At 55.9% G+C, this 16,311-nt stretch overlaps 1 protein-coding gene across 1 annotated transcript; it reads right to left on the reverse strand.

The window, feature by feature from the left end:
* Window positions 1–6: 6 nt before the first annotated feature.
* On the reverse strand, window positions 7–11,881 carry ARHGAP33 (Rho GTPase activating protein 33). The gene is made up of 21 exons (XM_034638256.1): window positions 10,776–11,881; window positions 10,614–10,698; window positions 10,164–10,244; window positions 9,923–10,060; window positions 9,398–9,490; window positions 8,770–8,892; window positions 8,604–8,681; window positions 8,456–8,522; window positions 8,313–8,372; window positions 8,066–8,218; window positions 7,881–7,983; window positions 6,550–6,694; window positions 6,389–6,471; window positions 6,197–6,304; window positions 4,704–4,849; window positions 3,912–4,065; window positions 3,682–3,827; window positions 3,524–3,598; window positions 1,756–2,430; window positions 1,273–1,664; window positions 7–1,179 (listed from the first exon to the last, which is right to left on the reverse strand). Exons 1-21 carry the CDS (start codon window positions 10,934–10,936, stop codon window positions 394–396), a joined length of 3,852 nt encoding a protein of 1,283 aa, XP_034494147.1. The 5' UTR covers window positions 10,937–11,881; the 3' UTR covers window positions 7–393.
* Window positions 11,882–16,311: the final 4,430 nt, after the last annotated feature.

The raw sequence follows: 16,311 nt of genomic DNA on the forward strand, positions 1-16,311 counted from the left end.
GCAGCAGTGTTTTCACCGTTTTTATTCATTAATTTTGTCAGATGGTTTAGTGGGGGGTGTGGAGGGAGATGGGCAGGAGCTGTTCCCCAACCCCCTGTGCACAGGTCAGAACAAGTTGGGGGCTCCTGGAGGGAGAGGGAAAACAGGGTGTCAGCCTAGCCCTCAGATTTGTGCGAGAGCCCCCAGGATGGGAGGATGGTGGGTGGGGAATGGGTGTGCCCTTCCGCCCAGGGTAGGGAAGCTATAACAGGTTAGGGACCCACATCAGAAACAAGTTACAAAGTTAGAAACCTGGGGTAAGGGTCAGGAGTTCAAGAAAATACAAAAGGGATTGAATTGGGCCAAGATCAGTGAAGGGGAAGGTAAGGGAGGAAGGTCTTTCCCTGCTGTGGCTCAGCAGTAGCTTCGGGTCTGACCCTCAGAGTGGAGGGACCAGCTGGGAGTGGGGTAGGGGGGTGGGGGACCAGCCCCCTCCCTTCCTTGCCCCCCATTCCTGTACAAGGACCCACGGTGGTGCTCGCCCCCCTTCCCATAGGCTGGTGGGGCTGCCCTGTACAGCAGGAGAGGCTCTGGAGGTCCCCAGGGCGCAGGCACCCTGTGAGGGGTGTGGGGGCCCCAGGGGGCCCGCTGTTTCTGGGGTAGGCGGGGGGCTGGGGGGCCAGGATCTGAACGGCTACGGGGGTGGGCAGGAGGGGAGGAAGAGCTGGAAGAGGCAGGTGAGGGACCCCTGGGCCCCAGAGCTAGATTAACATAGAGGGGCTCAGGCCGGGTAGGGCGCCTGGCAGGATGCTGGGGGGCTGAGTAGCCAAGGTGGTCATGGGGAAAGCAGGAAGGTGCTGGTGGATAGCTGAGCAGGAAGTCGGGGGACCTGTGGAGTGGTGGCGATTGGCCAAGCAGGCCATATGAGGCATTGAGCCTATCTGGGGGCATAGAGCAAAAGGGACTCCAGGACCGAGTGGGGCCAGTGTAGGGGGTTCCCTCACCCGTCTCGATTTCATAGTACAGGTTCTCTCCCCTGTCAAGTGGTGCAGGGGGACCTAAGGGGCTCCTCCAGACTGGGGCTGGGGAGCTGGTCTGGAAGGATGAGGAACCCAGGGGATACAAGCCTGGTTTGGGGACCCCAAGGAAGGGCGTCAGGCACTCCCGAGGGGCTGAAGAGAAGAAGCCGGGAGTAGGAACCTATGGGGGGACAGAATATAGAAACTGAGCTGCCATCTCTGGCTTATCCCCACACCCCCTGCACCCCCCACCTCTCCCGAGCTGGACACTGACCTGGGCAGGGCCTCTGGGTCCCCTCCTTGAGGTCCCTGGGGGCCGCTGGCTCCTCACCAGGCTCCCATCACTTTGTTGCCTTGGTAGGGAGGGTGGGGGTCCAGGAACCCAGGCACCTGGGTGGGCTAGGGAGTTGGGGGCTGGCCCAACCCCTGAGGTCCCTGGGGGCTCACCGCCCACCTCCAGCAACAGTGAACGGTGGAAAGGGGAGTGGGGAGCAGAAGGGGTGCTCCCATGCTCCTGTTGGCTCTGTCTCTGGGCCACCTGCTGAGCCCGCTCAGCCAGGGCCAGGGCCATGAGGCGTGCTGGGTTCTTGGGGGGTGGGGGTGGGGCCCCCCCAGGGCGCAGGAGGGACAGGGGTGGGGGCAGCAGCGGTGAATCCATACCAGGACCTACACAGGGAGGAATGGGAAGAGGAGTCAGCCAGGTCTCAGGTGTAGCGTCAGGGTCGATCAGGGTGTGGGGCAGGCTAGCCAGACTCACCGTGCTGGCCTTGGGCTCCCCGGGGAACAGGCAGCGCCAGCTTGCTGCAGATCTCCTGTTGGCACGTGTCACTCAGCTGGGCCTCAGCTCCCCGCAGCAGCAAGGGGATGAGATGGGGCCGGAGGCCTGGGCTGGGGCTGAGGGTCTGCGTTGGGGTGACTGAGGCAGGCGTTCCCCCGGCCCCCAGCAGCTCCAGGACAGCAGGTGGCACTGATACAGCCAGGGGCTCTGAGATGTCCAGGGCAGTGGGCGAGGCAGGGCTGGCGGCCCCACGGGGTGAGAGGGCCTGTGGGGTCACCCTGGGTGGGAAGGCAGAGGCAGGGGCTGGGGGTGCCGGGCTGGCGGGAGGTGCTGGGTCCCCTGGTGTGGGGCTGCTGCAGCGAAAGGTCAGGGGATCGAAGTCGAGCCCCCGGAGCCCCTCCAGGCAGCGGGGTGGGCTGAAGTCCAGCTCGTCACCATCATCTAGCCAGGCTGAGGTTCGGTGTGAGGGGGACCCAGAGAGTGCCCCCAGCCCAGCTCCTGAGGATCCGGAGGATGAGGACTCCGAAGAGGAGGAGGATTCAGAGGAGGAGGATGACGAGGACAGGCTCTCGCAGGAGCCAGCAGGTGCCGGGCCCACAGGGAAAGCGTCACTGCTGGAGTGGGGTCGCCGGAGCCTGTGCAGCCTCTGGAGGCCTGGAAGGGGAGCAGTTAGGTCAGGGGCCAGAACTTGACATAGCCATACAGCAGTAATAGTAGGGTGCATCACCCAGTGCGTTAGGCTGGGGAAGTTACACGAAGAGGCACCTCCCTGGATAGGGTCCCAGTGGCTGCAAATCCAGGGAGAGCTGTTCGCTGTTCAGACTCACAGTGAGAAAGGAAAGAGACGGCAAGGCCATGATGAGACTGCTTCTACACCCAAAGGCAAGACTGACATCTGACAACCACGCGGTTGGTGAGCAGGAGTCCAGCGGGGTCTCCTGGGCTCTCACTATGGGGAGTGCAGACTGGGGCAACCAGGTTTGGAAAATGATCCTGCCTCCTCACATAGGTGGAACATGAACAGGAGCATGGCCTGCAGAGTACCCTCCGCTCCTGGGTGCCTGGGGTGCTCTCCACAGTGTCGCCGTGCAGGGAGTGCTCACCAGGGCCCCCAGGCCCCTCGGGAGTCAGATGGACAAGCGACTCTGATGGGAGAGCCGCACACGGATACCAGAGAGCAGCCAAGAGGAATGAGCCTGAACTACACTCCGCCACGTGGGTGGCAGCGAGCAGAAAGTCAAGTTCCACATCCAGCACCACACCCCCTTTCTTAGGCACTCTTTAAAGTTTCAAAACAGCAAGGACTGTGCCACATGTTACTTAGGCAGAGGCCTGCAGGTGGTAAGTAAGACCTTAGAGCAAGGGGATGCTGCCCATCAAATCTAGGGGGCCCCTCCAGTGGAGGGGTAGCAGATGGGAGAGGGGAGGAGCTTGCAGGTGAGGGAGTGGGGCTCTTCTAGTTCTGGCCAGTGGGTTCACTGGTGTTCGATTTATTATTTAGATTTTTTTCAAAAGGAGTGAATAAAAGCCTGAGAGGCCCCTGCCTGGACCAATGATCACAGTACATCATGAACCAAGGGTGAGGCTTTCTCTGGCACCCTGCACCTCATGCCCACATTAGGAACTAAAAAACAAAACAAAAAACAACCCCAAATACCCCAAATTTGAAGTACATTTAGAGGCCACCTCAGGGCCCCCAACCCTCCCAGCTCCACCACGGCCCGGGCATGAGCCACACAGCACTCACCAGCCCCACTGGCTTGCGATGACAGAGACTCCTCACTTTTGGCAGATCTCAGCGTGACTGTGTCAGGTCGGCCACCTGCGAGGAGAAGTAGGATGGTCATGGGAACTCTGGAGTGCCTCCCCTCCCACCCTACACCCCCACCCACGGTGGCCTCTGACCTGAAGGCTGCGGTGGGGCGCGGGTGCCCCCCAGCCAGGGTAGAGGCTTCTTTCGGGGGATGCTGGGGCCCCGACCCAGTGCAAAGAAGGTCTTCCAACTGCTTCCCCCTGGCTTTCGCTGTTTCTCGCCTCTCTCCCCTTTCCTCCTGGGGTTTGCATGAGACACAGGAAGCAGTCTGAGATCTGGGGCCTCCAGGCTGGCCCTGTGCTCCCACCAGCATCCCACTCACCTTTCCACAGGTGAAGCTGGGGCCTTGGGAGGGGTGGGCTCGGTGGGAGTCCCCAGCCGGCCCTGGGTCCGAGCCTGGGCTTCCTCCAGCGTCAGCAGGCGAGTGGAGGGGCCGCTGCCCGCAAGAGACTTGGGCCTGGGGAGGAGGCAGCGGCCTAGGGAGTTGGGAAAGGGGGCAGCTGTCAGGTCAGGGGGCCACTTAAGGCCACAGGCAAAGCCAAGCGCTACAGCCCAAGCCCCGGCCCCGCAGCGTGCCCACCCGGGCTGGCAAGGCAGGGGGCCAGGGCGGATCAGGCGGGAATGGGTGGGCAGCAGGCAGGTGAGGAGGAGGAGTGAGGCAGAACGAGCTGATGAGGAGGCAGCTCCCAACAGCCAGCGAGGGCAGCGGCTCTGGCTTCAGTTACCTCGGGCCAGAGGGCCCTCCGTCGTGCTGAATCCTGATTGGGCTGGGGTCCGGGGTAGGGCGGGGAGTCTGGGTGGGGCCGGGGCGGGGTCAAGTCTGGGGACCTCCCACCTCCTCCCTGGTGGACCCATGGCCCCAAGAGCCCCCAGGAGCTACAAGGGGTGAAGGAAGAACGATGTCCGGGCCAAGAAGTGGGGATCCTGAGCGTAGGAGCTGAAATGAGAAGGGGGGGGAGGGGAGGGAGAGGCCGGGGCGGGGTCCTCAAGGAGCCAGGAGGGAGGTCCAGCTTCAGTGGGGTAGGGATAGGGCTGGGAGCCCACCTGCCCTCCCACTGCAGCCCTAACAATGAGGGGGCAGTAGCCAGGACATCAGGGGGTGGGATGGGCATACCTGCAGGGTCGAGGCCAGCAGAGGTGAAGGTGTCGCTAAACAGGACATCCACGTGAGTGAGCAGGAATTCCACCACCACCGACTGCACCCGTACCTCCCTGAAGGCTGCTGCCCCACCCAGCCCCACTGACTCCAGTTCCATGGACCTGGATGGGAGGAGGGGGAGGGAAGCCAGGTGCTTTGAGCCCCAGCTGGTGGGTTCCAGCTAGGCACAATGGGGAGCCAATGGAAGAAATGACGTCATCCAACACCTCCAACCTTATCAAAGTGATCACATCCAGAATTGGGTTCTCAACCTTTCCCAAAACCCCCTCCCTCCCTGCCTTCCCCATCTCAGTGAGTGCTCAGGCCAAACCCCACCAGGTGTTGCTCCTGACCCCTCCCCTTCGTTCCCTCACACCTACATCCAATCTCTCAGCAGTCCCTGTCTGTTCCACCCACAAAAATATCTCCTTATTCTAAGCTCTTCTCCCCCACTGTCCCCACCATGGCGCAGCCTCCATCCTCCCACTCCCAGACGTCACAGCAGCTCCTCCCTGGGCTCCCTGTCAGTCCTGCCCCCTGCAGTCTGCTCCCCTCCACAACTAGAGGGAGCCTGTGATGTCAGGGCCCTGCTGGCTCAGAGCCTCCCCTGGCTGCACCTCCATCCTGGCAGAAACTAAGTCCTCACCATGACCCACGACCCCGTAAGTCACTCCTCTGGCTAGTGCCCTGTCACTTCTCTGACATCATCGTCTCCTCCCCCTCAGCCGCTCCCTCGCTTGCTCACCCACTCCAGCCACACTGGGCTCCCTGTGGTCCTCCAGCACAGCAGGCACCTTTCAGCCTCTGACACTGGCACTCGCCTTCCCTCGGCCTGGTCTGCTCCTTCCCAGATATCCCCACAGGTCCCTCCCTCGCCTTCTGCAGGGCTTGACTCAAATGTTACCTTCCCAATGCAGTCTTCCCCACCCACTTTATTTAAAGTCATAAGCTTCCTTCTCTCTTTTTTTTTCTTTGTCCTAATAGTTCTTATATCCACCATCTCATGGACCACCTATTTTATTTAGGACAGAGACATCTTCTGTCTTCGTCACCATCGAATCCTCTGGGGCTCACCCTGCTACTGGCCTTAGGAAGACTTCTTATGGAAACCTCCCTTGTCACTCAAAACTTTCAAAATGCCATGACCCCGTGCATCTCCTTTCCCTGCTTTGTAATCTTTCTCCTTGGTACTCATCACCATCAGACCATATTCTCTATTTTTCTCGTTGATAGTTCATTGTCCGTCTCCCCCATGAAAATGTGAGCCTAGGAGCACAGGATCTTGCTCGCTACCAGGTCCCGGTGCTGAGAACAAGAGCTGGCACCCAGGAGGTCCTTACGAAATAGGTGTTGAATGAAATGAATCAGAACAAAAGTTGTGTGGGTTCTGGGTGGGAAGTGTGGGGCAGACTTGAGGCCCAGCCTGTGGAAGGAAGCTGAGGGGGGCAGGCTGTGAGCTGCCCGCTTACCGTAGAAGGTTGGGTGCCCAGACAATGGCCAGGTTGCGGGCATGCATGCTGGTGTTGGCACTGTGTCTCGCCATGCGGGCCAAGTGCCTCAGCAGGTATTCCAGGGTCCTGAGGGTGGGAGTGGAGGAGGACACCTGAGCCTCAACTCCCTTGGGACCCCACCACAGGCCTTCCCTGCCCCTTCTGGCTTACCTGTAGTGAGGCGGGGGCAGCTGCTGGATGACGTCGTGGACACGCACCAGGCGTTCCTCCTCCCCAGGCACGGACATGGCTTCCTGAGATGATGCATAGGCGTGACGGGGGTGGGCCGAGGCATCCCCGCACCCTCCAACCTTGCCAGCTCCCTTACTCACACTGAACTTCCCATAGAGCTGGTATGTGAGCAGGGGGTTCGGCAGCTCCCGGAAGTAGAGCTTGCAGAGGGAGGACACACTGTGGATGTCCTGCAGGAAGGCGGGGCCGGACAGTTCAGGGATCCTCTCGCTGTCGAACTCATGCCTGAGGCCACCAGGTCAAGAAGAAAGATTCAGGTCAGAGCTGACCTACATGGCTGTATTCTTCCCCCACCTCCCAGAGTGTCCACACATGGATGCCACCCTCTTCCTGTGCTGGGCTCTTCAGAGGCAGAACCTTACGGGCCCCCCAACAACTCCGTGTGCCTCAACGGGCGTTTCCCATTTTACAGAGGAGGACACTGAGGCTCAGGTGGGAGAGGCTCCTGCTTGCGGCTACCTGAGGCCATCTGAATACACAGCATGACCACGCATGCTCCAGTCATTCTCCTGGCTTCAAGAGGTCACTGGAAAATGTGGCCAAAATCCCAGCAGCCCCCACTCAGAACTCTCTAGTGGTGTCCCACTGCTCTTGGGTGAACGCCCTCTCATGTGACCTCGTGCCTTGTCTCTCAGAGCCCCAGCTCCACACCGTCACCTCACGCCTCCTGTTAGTCCCAATGCTCATGCCTCACTGCTTCCCACTTGAGACTGTTCTTCATGCTGTCTCTCCTCAGCTCAGACCCTCCTGCGGTTACCCCCTTACTTTGTGTAAAAGGCAAAATCCCAACAGTATCCTAACAGAAGGCCTTGTGTACTCTGCCCGCATTTACTTCTGGGACATGAACTCCTGCTGCTTTCCCCTTGTACTAACTGTTCCCACCACGGTGGGTGCTCATCCCAGGATATCCGCACCGCTGGCCCCTCACCTCCTCTGGAGCAAGCCCTCTGCCAGGTAGCCTTCTCTGCCCACTGTATTTAAAACTGCAATTTCCCTCCCCAACATACTACGATCCTCCTTACCCCATTCTATTGTTCTCCACAGCACTTGTCACCTACTAGTACACTCTCTCATTTCCTTGTTTGTCTTTTCCTCCAGTGTGTGAGCCCCGCGAGGGCAGGAGTCTCTGTGTCCCCAGTGCCTAGTGCATGGCATGTGGCGGGTACTCAATGAAAGCTGATCTCTGCTTCCAATGCTTATTCTGCTCTTGCCTTTCAGGTCTCAGCTTGGGTGTCACTTCTTCAAGAAAGCCTTCCCTGCCCCCAGCCCCAGTCCAACCCCACCCTAAGCTCTCCTAACCATCCCCCCCACCCAGATAACTCCGTGTCCACAGCACATGGCACAGGGCCTGGAATAGAGACAATGCGCAGTAAGTGTGTGTGGAAGGAAGGATTTGGTGGAGGGCCCTCACCGTAGCCTCTGGATGTTGGATGACACTCCTGAGAGCCGGTAGATTCCATCCACCACCCCATGGGCCTCAATAAACTCGGAGCAGCAGCGAAGTACCTGGGGCACTGGGAGAAAGCAGGGCTCAGGTCTGGGCAGGCTGCAACAGGGTGGGAGGAGTAGGCTGAGCAGGTGGACATGGGGCCTCACCGTCCTGGCCTGAATTGCTGAGGTGCTCTCCAAGGTCACAGCCAAACACCCTCTGCCGCAAGATGCCCCGCTGCCGCAGCCGCTGCCGAGAAGGGCGGGAGCGCATGAAGGTTCGGAGGAGGCCAGCCAGCTTCCCACGTGGCCGGGGCACAGCTGTGGGAGGAAAGGCAGGCCATAGAGTATCAGAGCAGCCACTGGTCTTATGGGGAGTGGGGTGGGCAGGGGCCTGGCCTCTTGTTCCCATTACCTGAGGTCAGAGAGGAGACACCCTGGTGTGTTGGGACACCACATGGGGGACCATCGGCATCTGTGGGGTGAACAATGGGTGGAAAGAATGGATGACAGCCAAATGATGCAGGGAGGCCTCCCCATTGTGCCCCTGGCACTCACCCCCTTTTAGTCCTGGACCAGGCCGCTCTGTGAACAATTCCACACACTCACTGGGGAAGAAACCGACCTGAGGAGGGTTTGGGGTCAGTGAGTGGGCCTCCCTAGCTGGCACAGTGCCCTGACCCCCGTCCACCCAAGCCAGGCTCACCTGGAAGCCTCGTTTGCCCCGCCACCAGCTCCGATCCTCAGTGGGTGGCATGTCGATCACGGAGACAATGTCTCCCACCTGGGAGGGGGAAGGTAATTGGAGGGAGGGTCAGAAGGGACAGGGAAAGTGGGGAGCCCAGCCAGATTCGGCTTCCCCGCAGCCTCACCTCAAAGGAGAGCTCATCTGGAGCCTGGGCTGTGTACCGTTTGATTACGTGCGCAGCGGCCACTGCAGGGATGTTAAGGGAGGCCTCCTCACTGAGGAGCAGTCGCCGGCCATGGTTGTCCAGCTGAGATGGGGAGAGGCCAGAAAGAGGAGATAATAAGGGCAGAGAAAGTTCCTCCATGCCCAGGGGAGGCTGCTACCTATCCCCTACCTAAGAGCCTCTGTCAGTCAGAGCTACTGGTCAAACACCTAAATTCTTGCCCAACAAAGCCCCTCCTTTCCTCTCATGTGCCAGGACACCCCTGTACCCTCATCCTCCAGAGAAGACACTGCACATCTGCTCTCTGAAAACCTACTGGTTTGAGCCACTGCTGGCCAGGAGTTCTAGGAGTTACAGTCAAACCTATTTATAACTGATATATCTTGAAATCCTCCCATCCCCACAGTCCAATGCCTGCTGACACACGCACACACACGCACTCATTCTCTCTCACAGGCATGTGCCCACACAAACACTCCTCCGCTCTGGCTCATTTCTCTTCTGTGCCCACACACACTCTCAGACTGGTTCTTGCTCCTCAGACATCCCTCACTCACTCCCAACTCCAAGTCCCCCTTCCTGGGCCCACCTCCATCCAGGTGAGCACAGGCCCACAGTTGAGGTTACTGTCCACCAGGCCTGACAGGGTCTCCAGGTATTGCAGCAGCAGTGGTACCAGCATCTGGGGGCAGGTTGTCAGGGGGGCTTTTGTGAGGAGACCTTGAGAGAGTTCACGGCCCTCCTATACTGCCCTAGCTCACCTCTGGGCAGGGCTGAAATACAGCCTGAATGCATGGGTGCTGCTCCACTGGTAAGCACTGAAATATTTCCATATCAGTTAGTAACAGGCTATGCCAAGCCCCTGTGTGCCCCCATGGGTCCGGGCCATGCTGACTCTCCCACTGAATCCCCTGGAATGCCTCATGATACTAAAACTGAAAGGAGCCTCCCACTGCAGTTTCATTCTGGGCCTCTCCATTCTGACTAGTTGGAACCTGGGCCATACCAGTGTTTAAATATTTAACTATCCTCTCTTGATGGTTTCACACATTGCTCATGAGGACACACCAGAGGACACACCAGAGCTGAGGCGGGGGCTGAGACAACAGTTTACCTGGGCAGCCCTGGCCCCCTCTGGGGGTGGGGGAAGCTCTGGGAGGCAGGAGAACCTCCTGTCAAATATGCACCGGTGTAGGTGGGCATCCAAGGATCGGAAGTCATCATAACTTCGGAGAACTGGCCAGGAACGGCCCTGCGGGAGCAGGAGGGACAGAAAGGAGCAGTAGTCCCATGACACTGAGCTGAGAACCATGAAGACCAGTCTGTCAGGCCAGATGAGAACGGGGTGGCCTCACCTGACAGGTCACCTGCACCCCAAACACCAGCTCATTCTCTCCAGAGAAGCTGGGGCCTTCACGCTCTGGGGACAACAGGAGCTGCAGAGGGAAACAAAGGCCCAGGTAAGGGTCTCACTTTTGTCCCAGTCCTGACCTTTCCAGGTTGGCACTATCTAGGGATGAATCTGTGTCCCCTGCCTGGGCCTCCCTAAGGGCAGGGCCTGGTGATGTCTCAGAGTACAGGGTCCTTGCACAAAGCATACACCTAAAAAAAGTTAGGTGAATGAATAAAGAAACGAATGGATGGATGAATGAACCATTCTCCCCTTCCACCCTACAACTCCTGCCACTGACTGCTCAGATGGGGAAATAGCTATTCCTGAGATAGGTTTCAGGGGTAAAGTGGCTGAAATTGCTTCAGGCTTGGGTAAGATCTCACCCTCCCACCTGAGTGCAAAGCCCTCCTACCTGAATATGGCCAAAGTCAACATTCTCATAATGGAAATGGGCACAGTCGGCCAGCCGGGGGAAGGGACCTCGAGGAGCTGAGAGCCTGGGGGACAGGTGACACATCACTGGCGGCTCCTGTGTTTGGCCCCCCTCCTAAGCTGAGCCTCACCCTCACCTCACCTTTTCCCAGGCTTCCCCTTCACACTGGGCCCCCCAGTGTGGGGCAAGGGCTGCACTGAGCCCTCCCCTGGGCCATCCAGGCTGTCAGTGCTGCGAGCCTGTAGAGCAGAAAGAAGAATCAGACGCCTCCAGAGATGGGAGCAGAGAGACAACGGGGGCATTGTTATCTGTGAGCCTGGGCACGAAGGCCTGAATTGCTTCACAGGGAGTCCTGCATGGAGCAGAAGGTAGGTCAGGGGGAGGTGAAGGCAGCTAAGGTTAGGCTTGCTTCTTTGTGTGTGGTCTGGGGTGGGGGGCTGGAAGAGCAGAGCCTGAAGGTGAGGCAGGGAGAGCACATGCTGGTACCATCTCTCTTTGTTTAAAGCCCTCCTTCAGCCCCTGCAGGGTATAGTTATCTCCCCTATGTGCCTCTCCACACCTTTTATTGATGTCTGGACAATCACAGCTCCCATCTTATCAATCTTCCTGCTTCCAACCTCTCCCCTCCTGCTAGCTTCTTCACAGCAAGTGCCAGTGTAATTTTCATACCACACATATCTGCCTGTCTCTCCACAGATCATAGACCTTCAATGGCTCCCTGTTATCTTCAAGATAAAGTCTGAATTCTCAGGTCTGTTTACCCTTCCAGCCCCATCTTGCCCCCACGGCCTCCACTCTCAGAGCTCTCAAACTTCTAAGAGTCCAAAAAAAGCACCATCTTCTTGTTTCCTCCTAGGCCTTTGCAAAGGTTGTTCCCTCTGCATGGAACGCTTTTCCCCATCCTTTCGGTAGGTTCCTTCCTCCTCATCCCTCAGGTCTTGTCTCTCTCATTCCCTCCTCTTGGAAGTTCTCCCTGACCCAGGCTTTGTCAGCCTCCTCTTTGAGACCCCCTATCCCCTGAAGTTCTCCCATCCCAGCCCTGAGCACTCTGAAATATCGCTGGTGACAAGTCCATTTCCCCCATTGGACTGTGACTTCCCCAGGATCAGGGTCCAGCACAGAGCTGGGCACAGAATTGATGCTCCTCACAAGTAAGGTTGAGCCTGATTCTTCTCTGGGTTCCAATGCCCAGTCACACAGCAGGAGCCAGGTAAAATCTGATGAATAAATTAACCAGCTGCCAGATCAGCATTTCCCAGGCTGGGCTTTAGCCTCTCCCTCCTTCATATAACTGCGACCCCAGGTTCATCCTTGGGTCTCACCCTCGGTTCTGTCCCTCTCCAGCCCATGAAGCTCCCCAAGGCAGGACAGGATGTGAATCTCTTTGCGCCTGGAACATGGGGTCTGCCAGGAGGTATCAGGGAATGTCTGTTAAGTGAGCGAATGAGGGAATGAATGGATGAATGAGCAGGAGCAGCATGGTGGGGAGGGGGTGGGGAGGGAGGGTGAGGACAAGAAGATGGAGAAGGACCCAAGGATCTAGCGAGAGGTACATTGCTGGTTTGGGATTGGGATTGGGGTGGAGTAAAGAGAGGGGAGATACTGAAGAGGCTGAGGTTCAGGCTGATGGCAGGGGTAGGGGAGGGTTGATTTAAAGGGAGCTGAACGGAGTGAGAACGAGGAGAAGAAAAGGGTCAGGCTGAGGATGGAGCCGGGTGGGGGTGGGGCTCAAGAACGCCAAAGGGGCTGGTGGTGCAGGGGGAGGGGGCTAGCCAGGGAGGGGTGGATGTTGGGAGAAGACGCTGAGGACCGCTGTGGGATGGGGGCTGGTGAAGGACCCAGGAAGCTTCAGCAGGTCCCTAGGGGGGGCACTTGGGGGTGCGGGTCCTTCCCGGGACTAGTCCATCCCCCCAAGCCTGGGTCCTCGGCCACTGTCACCTCCATCCAGGGCGTGGAAGAGGATGCACACTGAGGGGGCGGGGCCGGGGTAAGGGCTCCGGCCCAAGACCCGCGGGGAGACGAGAGGANCCTCAGGAGCCGGCCGCGCTCGACCCCTCGCTCGCCGTCCTCGTCGCCGCTGCCGCCGCCATGGCGACACAAAGGGGAGGGCGCGAGCAGCGCGCGGGCGGCTGCAGGCCCCGCCCCTAACGGCTGCCCGTGGCTCCGGCGCGCGCCCCACGGAGGCGGGGGCAGCGGGGACGCGGCACCGCTTCTCATTGGCTCCACCCTTGGCCTTAGGACGACACCCCGCCCACCCGGAGGGTTTTCATTGGCTTAGGCTTCCGTCCCATCCCTGGCTCGGTCGCTTCAGTCCCGCCCCGCGAAGTTTGACAGCGCCGCGCCCATGACTGCTTTTCATTGGCTGTCATTGCCCTCCTGAGACACACCCCTAGGTTCTTTATGCTTTGCTTCCAACACTTCCGACGCTAACCAGTGGGCCCTTCCCTTAGTCCACTCTCATTGACCAGTCCTCCGACACTTTTTCTCCCCTTTGACACTCTTATTTGGATTCTTCCATGGCCTCAGAGCTTTTCTCCATCCCCAAGCAGCTTTTCAAGGTCTCCACCCTTTAGCTCCATCTTGTCAGTCCCGACCCTGACACTGCCCACAGAATACTGAGGGCATTTGCCCATGGAAGGTTTTCACTGGCTCAGATACCCTGTCTAGGACGTAATGCTAGCAGTCTGGGGCTGGGCCTCGCCCTTTCCACTGGACATTGTCCTTGCCTCCTCCTCTACTGCTTCTTACAGGCCGGCATCCAGCCTTGACTCCTTTTTCCTAGAATTGGTTTCGCCCGCAACGCCAGAACATGACCACCCCTCCCATAAAGCCAATCCCAAGAGTTCCACCTCTGACTTGAGCCAGGCCCAGAATACACTATAACAACGCCTTTTCCAAGAGAACTTTTCCATTAGTCATGTTCTCAACAGGGTCCCTCACCTCAGAAACTACTGCTTTGATTCATTCAATCATTCATTCAAAAACTCTAATCGCTTAATTTGTGGCTACATCAGTAAACAAAGCAAAGGAAAATATATCCTGCTCACATGGGGCTCAAACGCTGGTGGGAGAAGACAATGAACAAAATGTTCAAAACTATAGAAAATTAGGGGCACCTGGGTGGCACAGACGGTTAAGCGTCTGCCTTCGGCTCAGGGCATGATCCCGGCATTCTGGGATCGAGCCCCACATCAGGCTCCTCTGCTGTGAGTCTGCTTCTTCCTTTCCCACTCCCCCTGCTTGTGTTCCCTCTCTCGCTGGCTGCCTCTATCTCTGTCGAATAAATAAATAAAATCTTAAAAAAAAAACTATAGAAAATTAGAAGGTGATAAATTCTATGGATAAAAAATTAAGCAGGGATTGAGGAAAGGGAATGCTGAGGGAGGGGGTCAATATAGAGTTACTTATTTCAACTTACTGAACTTGCTGACCTCACTCCCATCACAGGGATTTCTTATATGATGTTCCCATTGCCTGCAGTCTCCCCTCACCCCCCCACTAACCCTTTTGGTGGTTTTAAAACATGACTGCAAGTTCTCTGATCCTGCTTTCATGAAAAGCTGGAGTCTATGTTCCCTCCCCCTTGAATCTGGGCAAGATTGACAACTTCAACCAACAGAGAATAGTGGAATTGACATTATGTGATATCCAAGGCTAAGTAGCAAAAAAGCAATGCATCTTCCTTTTTGTCTACTGCAATGACTAGTTCTAGAGCTTTGAGGTATCATGTGAGAAGTGCAGCTATGGCCAGGAAGCCATGCTTTGAGGAAGCCCAAGCCCTATGGAGAGACCATGTGTGAGCACTACAGTCCACAGTTCCAGCTGAGCCCAGACTTGGAGTCATCTGAGCCCTGGTGCCAGACTTGTAAGTGAAGAAGCTCCAGAGATTCCTCCCCTGGCTGTTGAGTCTTTCTAGTTGAACCCCTAGACATCATGGAGCAGAGACAAACTGTCCCCAACTGTGCGCTGTCCGAATTTCTGACTCACAGAATCCATGAACATAATAGAATGATTGTTTTATGCCACTAAATTTTGGGGATGATTTATAATCCAGCGATAGTAATTAGGATGGCCCTTTCTCAGTTAGTTAATTGACAATTGACAATTGACAGTTCCTACCTGTCTCAGCTTAAATGTAACTTCCTCAGAAATCCTTCTAGGCTCCAGTCACCTCCCAACTAGATCAGGTTCTGCTACTATAAACGTCTTTCATTTTTCTTTATATCTAAACAGTGACTTCCTTCTTTTTGATTTCATTTAAATGTGTGGTTTGTTCAAAAAGGCTGAAAACAAATATATACCATGTCCATGATATACAGAAGCTACTTTTAAAAAAAGATTTTATTTATTTGAGAGTGAGAGAGCACAAGCATGGGGAAGGGCGGAGGTAGAAGCAGCCTCCCTGCTGAGCGGGGACCCCGACGTGGGGTTCTTGGGGTTTGACATGGGGCTCAAACCCAGGATTCCAGGATCATGACCTGAGCCAAAGGCAAATTCTTAATTAACTGAGCAACCCAGGTGCCCCAAGGAGCTACTTTTAACAGAAACCTATTCTATCCTCCCTTTTTTATAAATATGGATATTAAAATAATCCTGATCATACATTCTCAACATTTTATTATGAAAAGTTTCTAATATACAGCAAAGTTGAAGAATTTCACTGTAGACACCCGTATACCCACCACTTAGATCTTACCATTGACATTTTACTGTATCTACTTTATGTCACATTCACCTATTACTCTATTCATTCTATTCCATTAATCTTACTATTTTTTGGATGTATTTCAAAATAAATAACAGACTTTGGTATACTGTCCCCTAAACACTTCAGCATGCATATATTTAACATATATGCATATGTTTTTATCTTGAGGTCAACTTTACCTACAATAAAATTCAGAATTTTCACTGAATTTTGACAAATGCATACACTGTGTAACCAAAATCCATACCCAGCAGGACAATTGGACTTTTTATATGGCAGCTCAGGGCTCCAAAGCACACAAAAGAGAGGGGATGCAGGGCCACCAGGTGGAAATTGTATCATCTTTTCTAATCTGGCTTAGAAAGTTAAAGCAGTGTCATTTCCTCTATATTCTATTTGGTCAGGCAGTCCCCAAAGTTCTACCTAGTTTCAAGGAGAAGGGACACGGACTCTACTTTTTAATGGGAAGTGTGTCAAAGAATTTACAGACAGAACAATAGGTTTTTCAATAGTCCAGACAGGTGATGTAGCCTAGACTGGGGTGAGGGCAGTGGAAGAAGAAAGGTTAAATTCTGGATAGATTTTTAAAGGAATTGCTAGTCAACTAACTGACAGTGGGGTGAGTGAGAGAGAGAAGTCAAGAAGGGCCAGGAGGATTTTGGCCTGAGGAGCTGGAGGGATGGAGCTCAGGAGAAGCAGGGAGGGGTTTGAGACGTCTCTTAGGCCTTTGAATGGAAATGGTGAGCAGGTATCAGAATATAGGAGCGTAAGGTTCACAGCCAGGTCTAGGCTGAAAATAGAAATGTGGGGACCATTAGAATAGAGATGGGTGTTATAGTGGTGAAACTAGATGAGAGCACCTGGGAATGAATACAAATAGTTAAGGCTGGGGACCTGGGACATGCTCAAGTGACAGGTTGGGGCAATGACAAGGTGTGATCAGAGAGGTGAGGAGAAGGGTGGGACACT

The sequence above is a fragment of the Ailuropoda melanoleuca genome, chromosome 12 (genome assembly GCF_002007445.2).
Source record: "Ailuropoda melanoleuca isolate Jingjing chromosome 12, ASM200744v2, whole genome shotgun sequence".
Classification (NCBI taxonomy): Eukaryota; Metazoa; Chordata; class Mammalia; order Carnivora; family Ursidae; genus Ailuropoda; species Ailuropoda melanoleuca.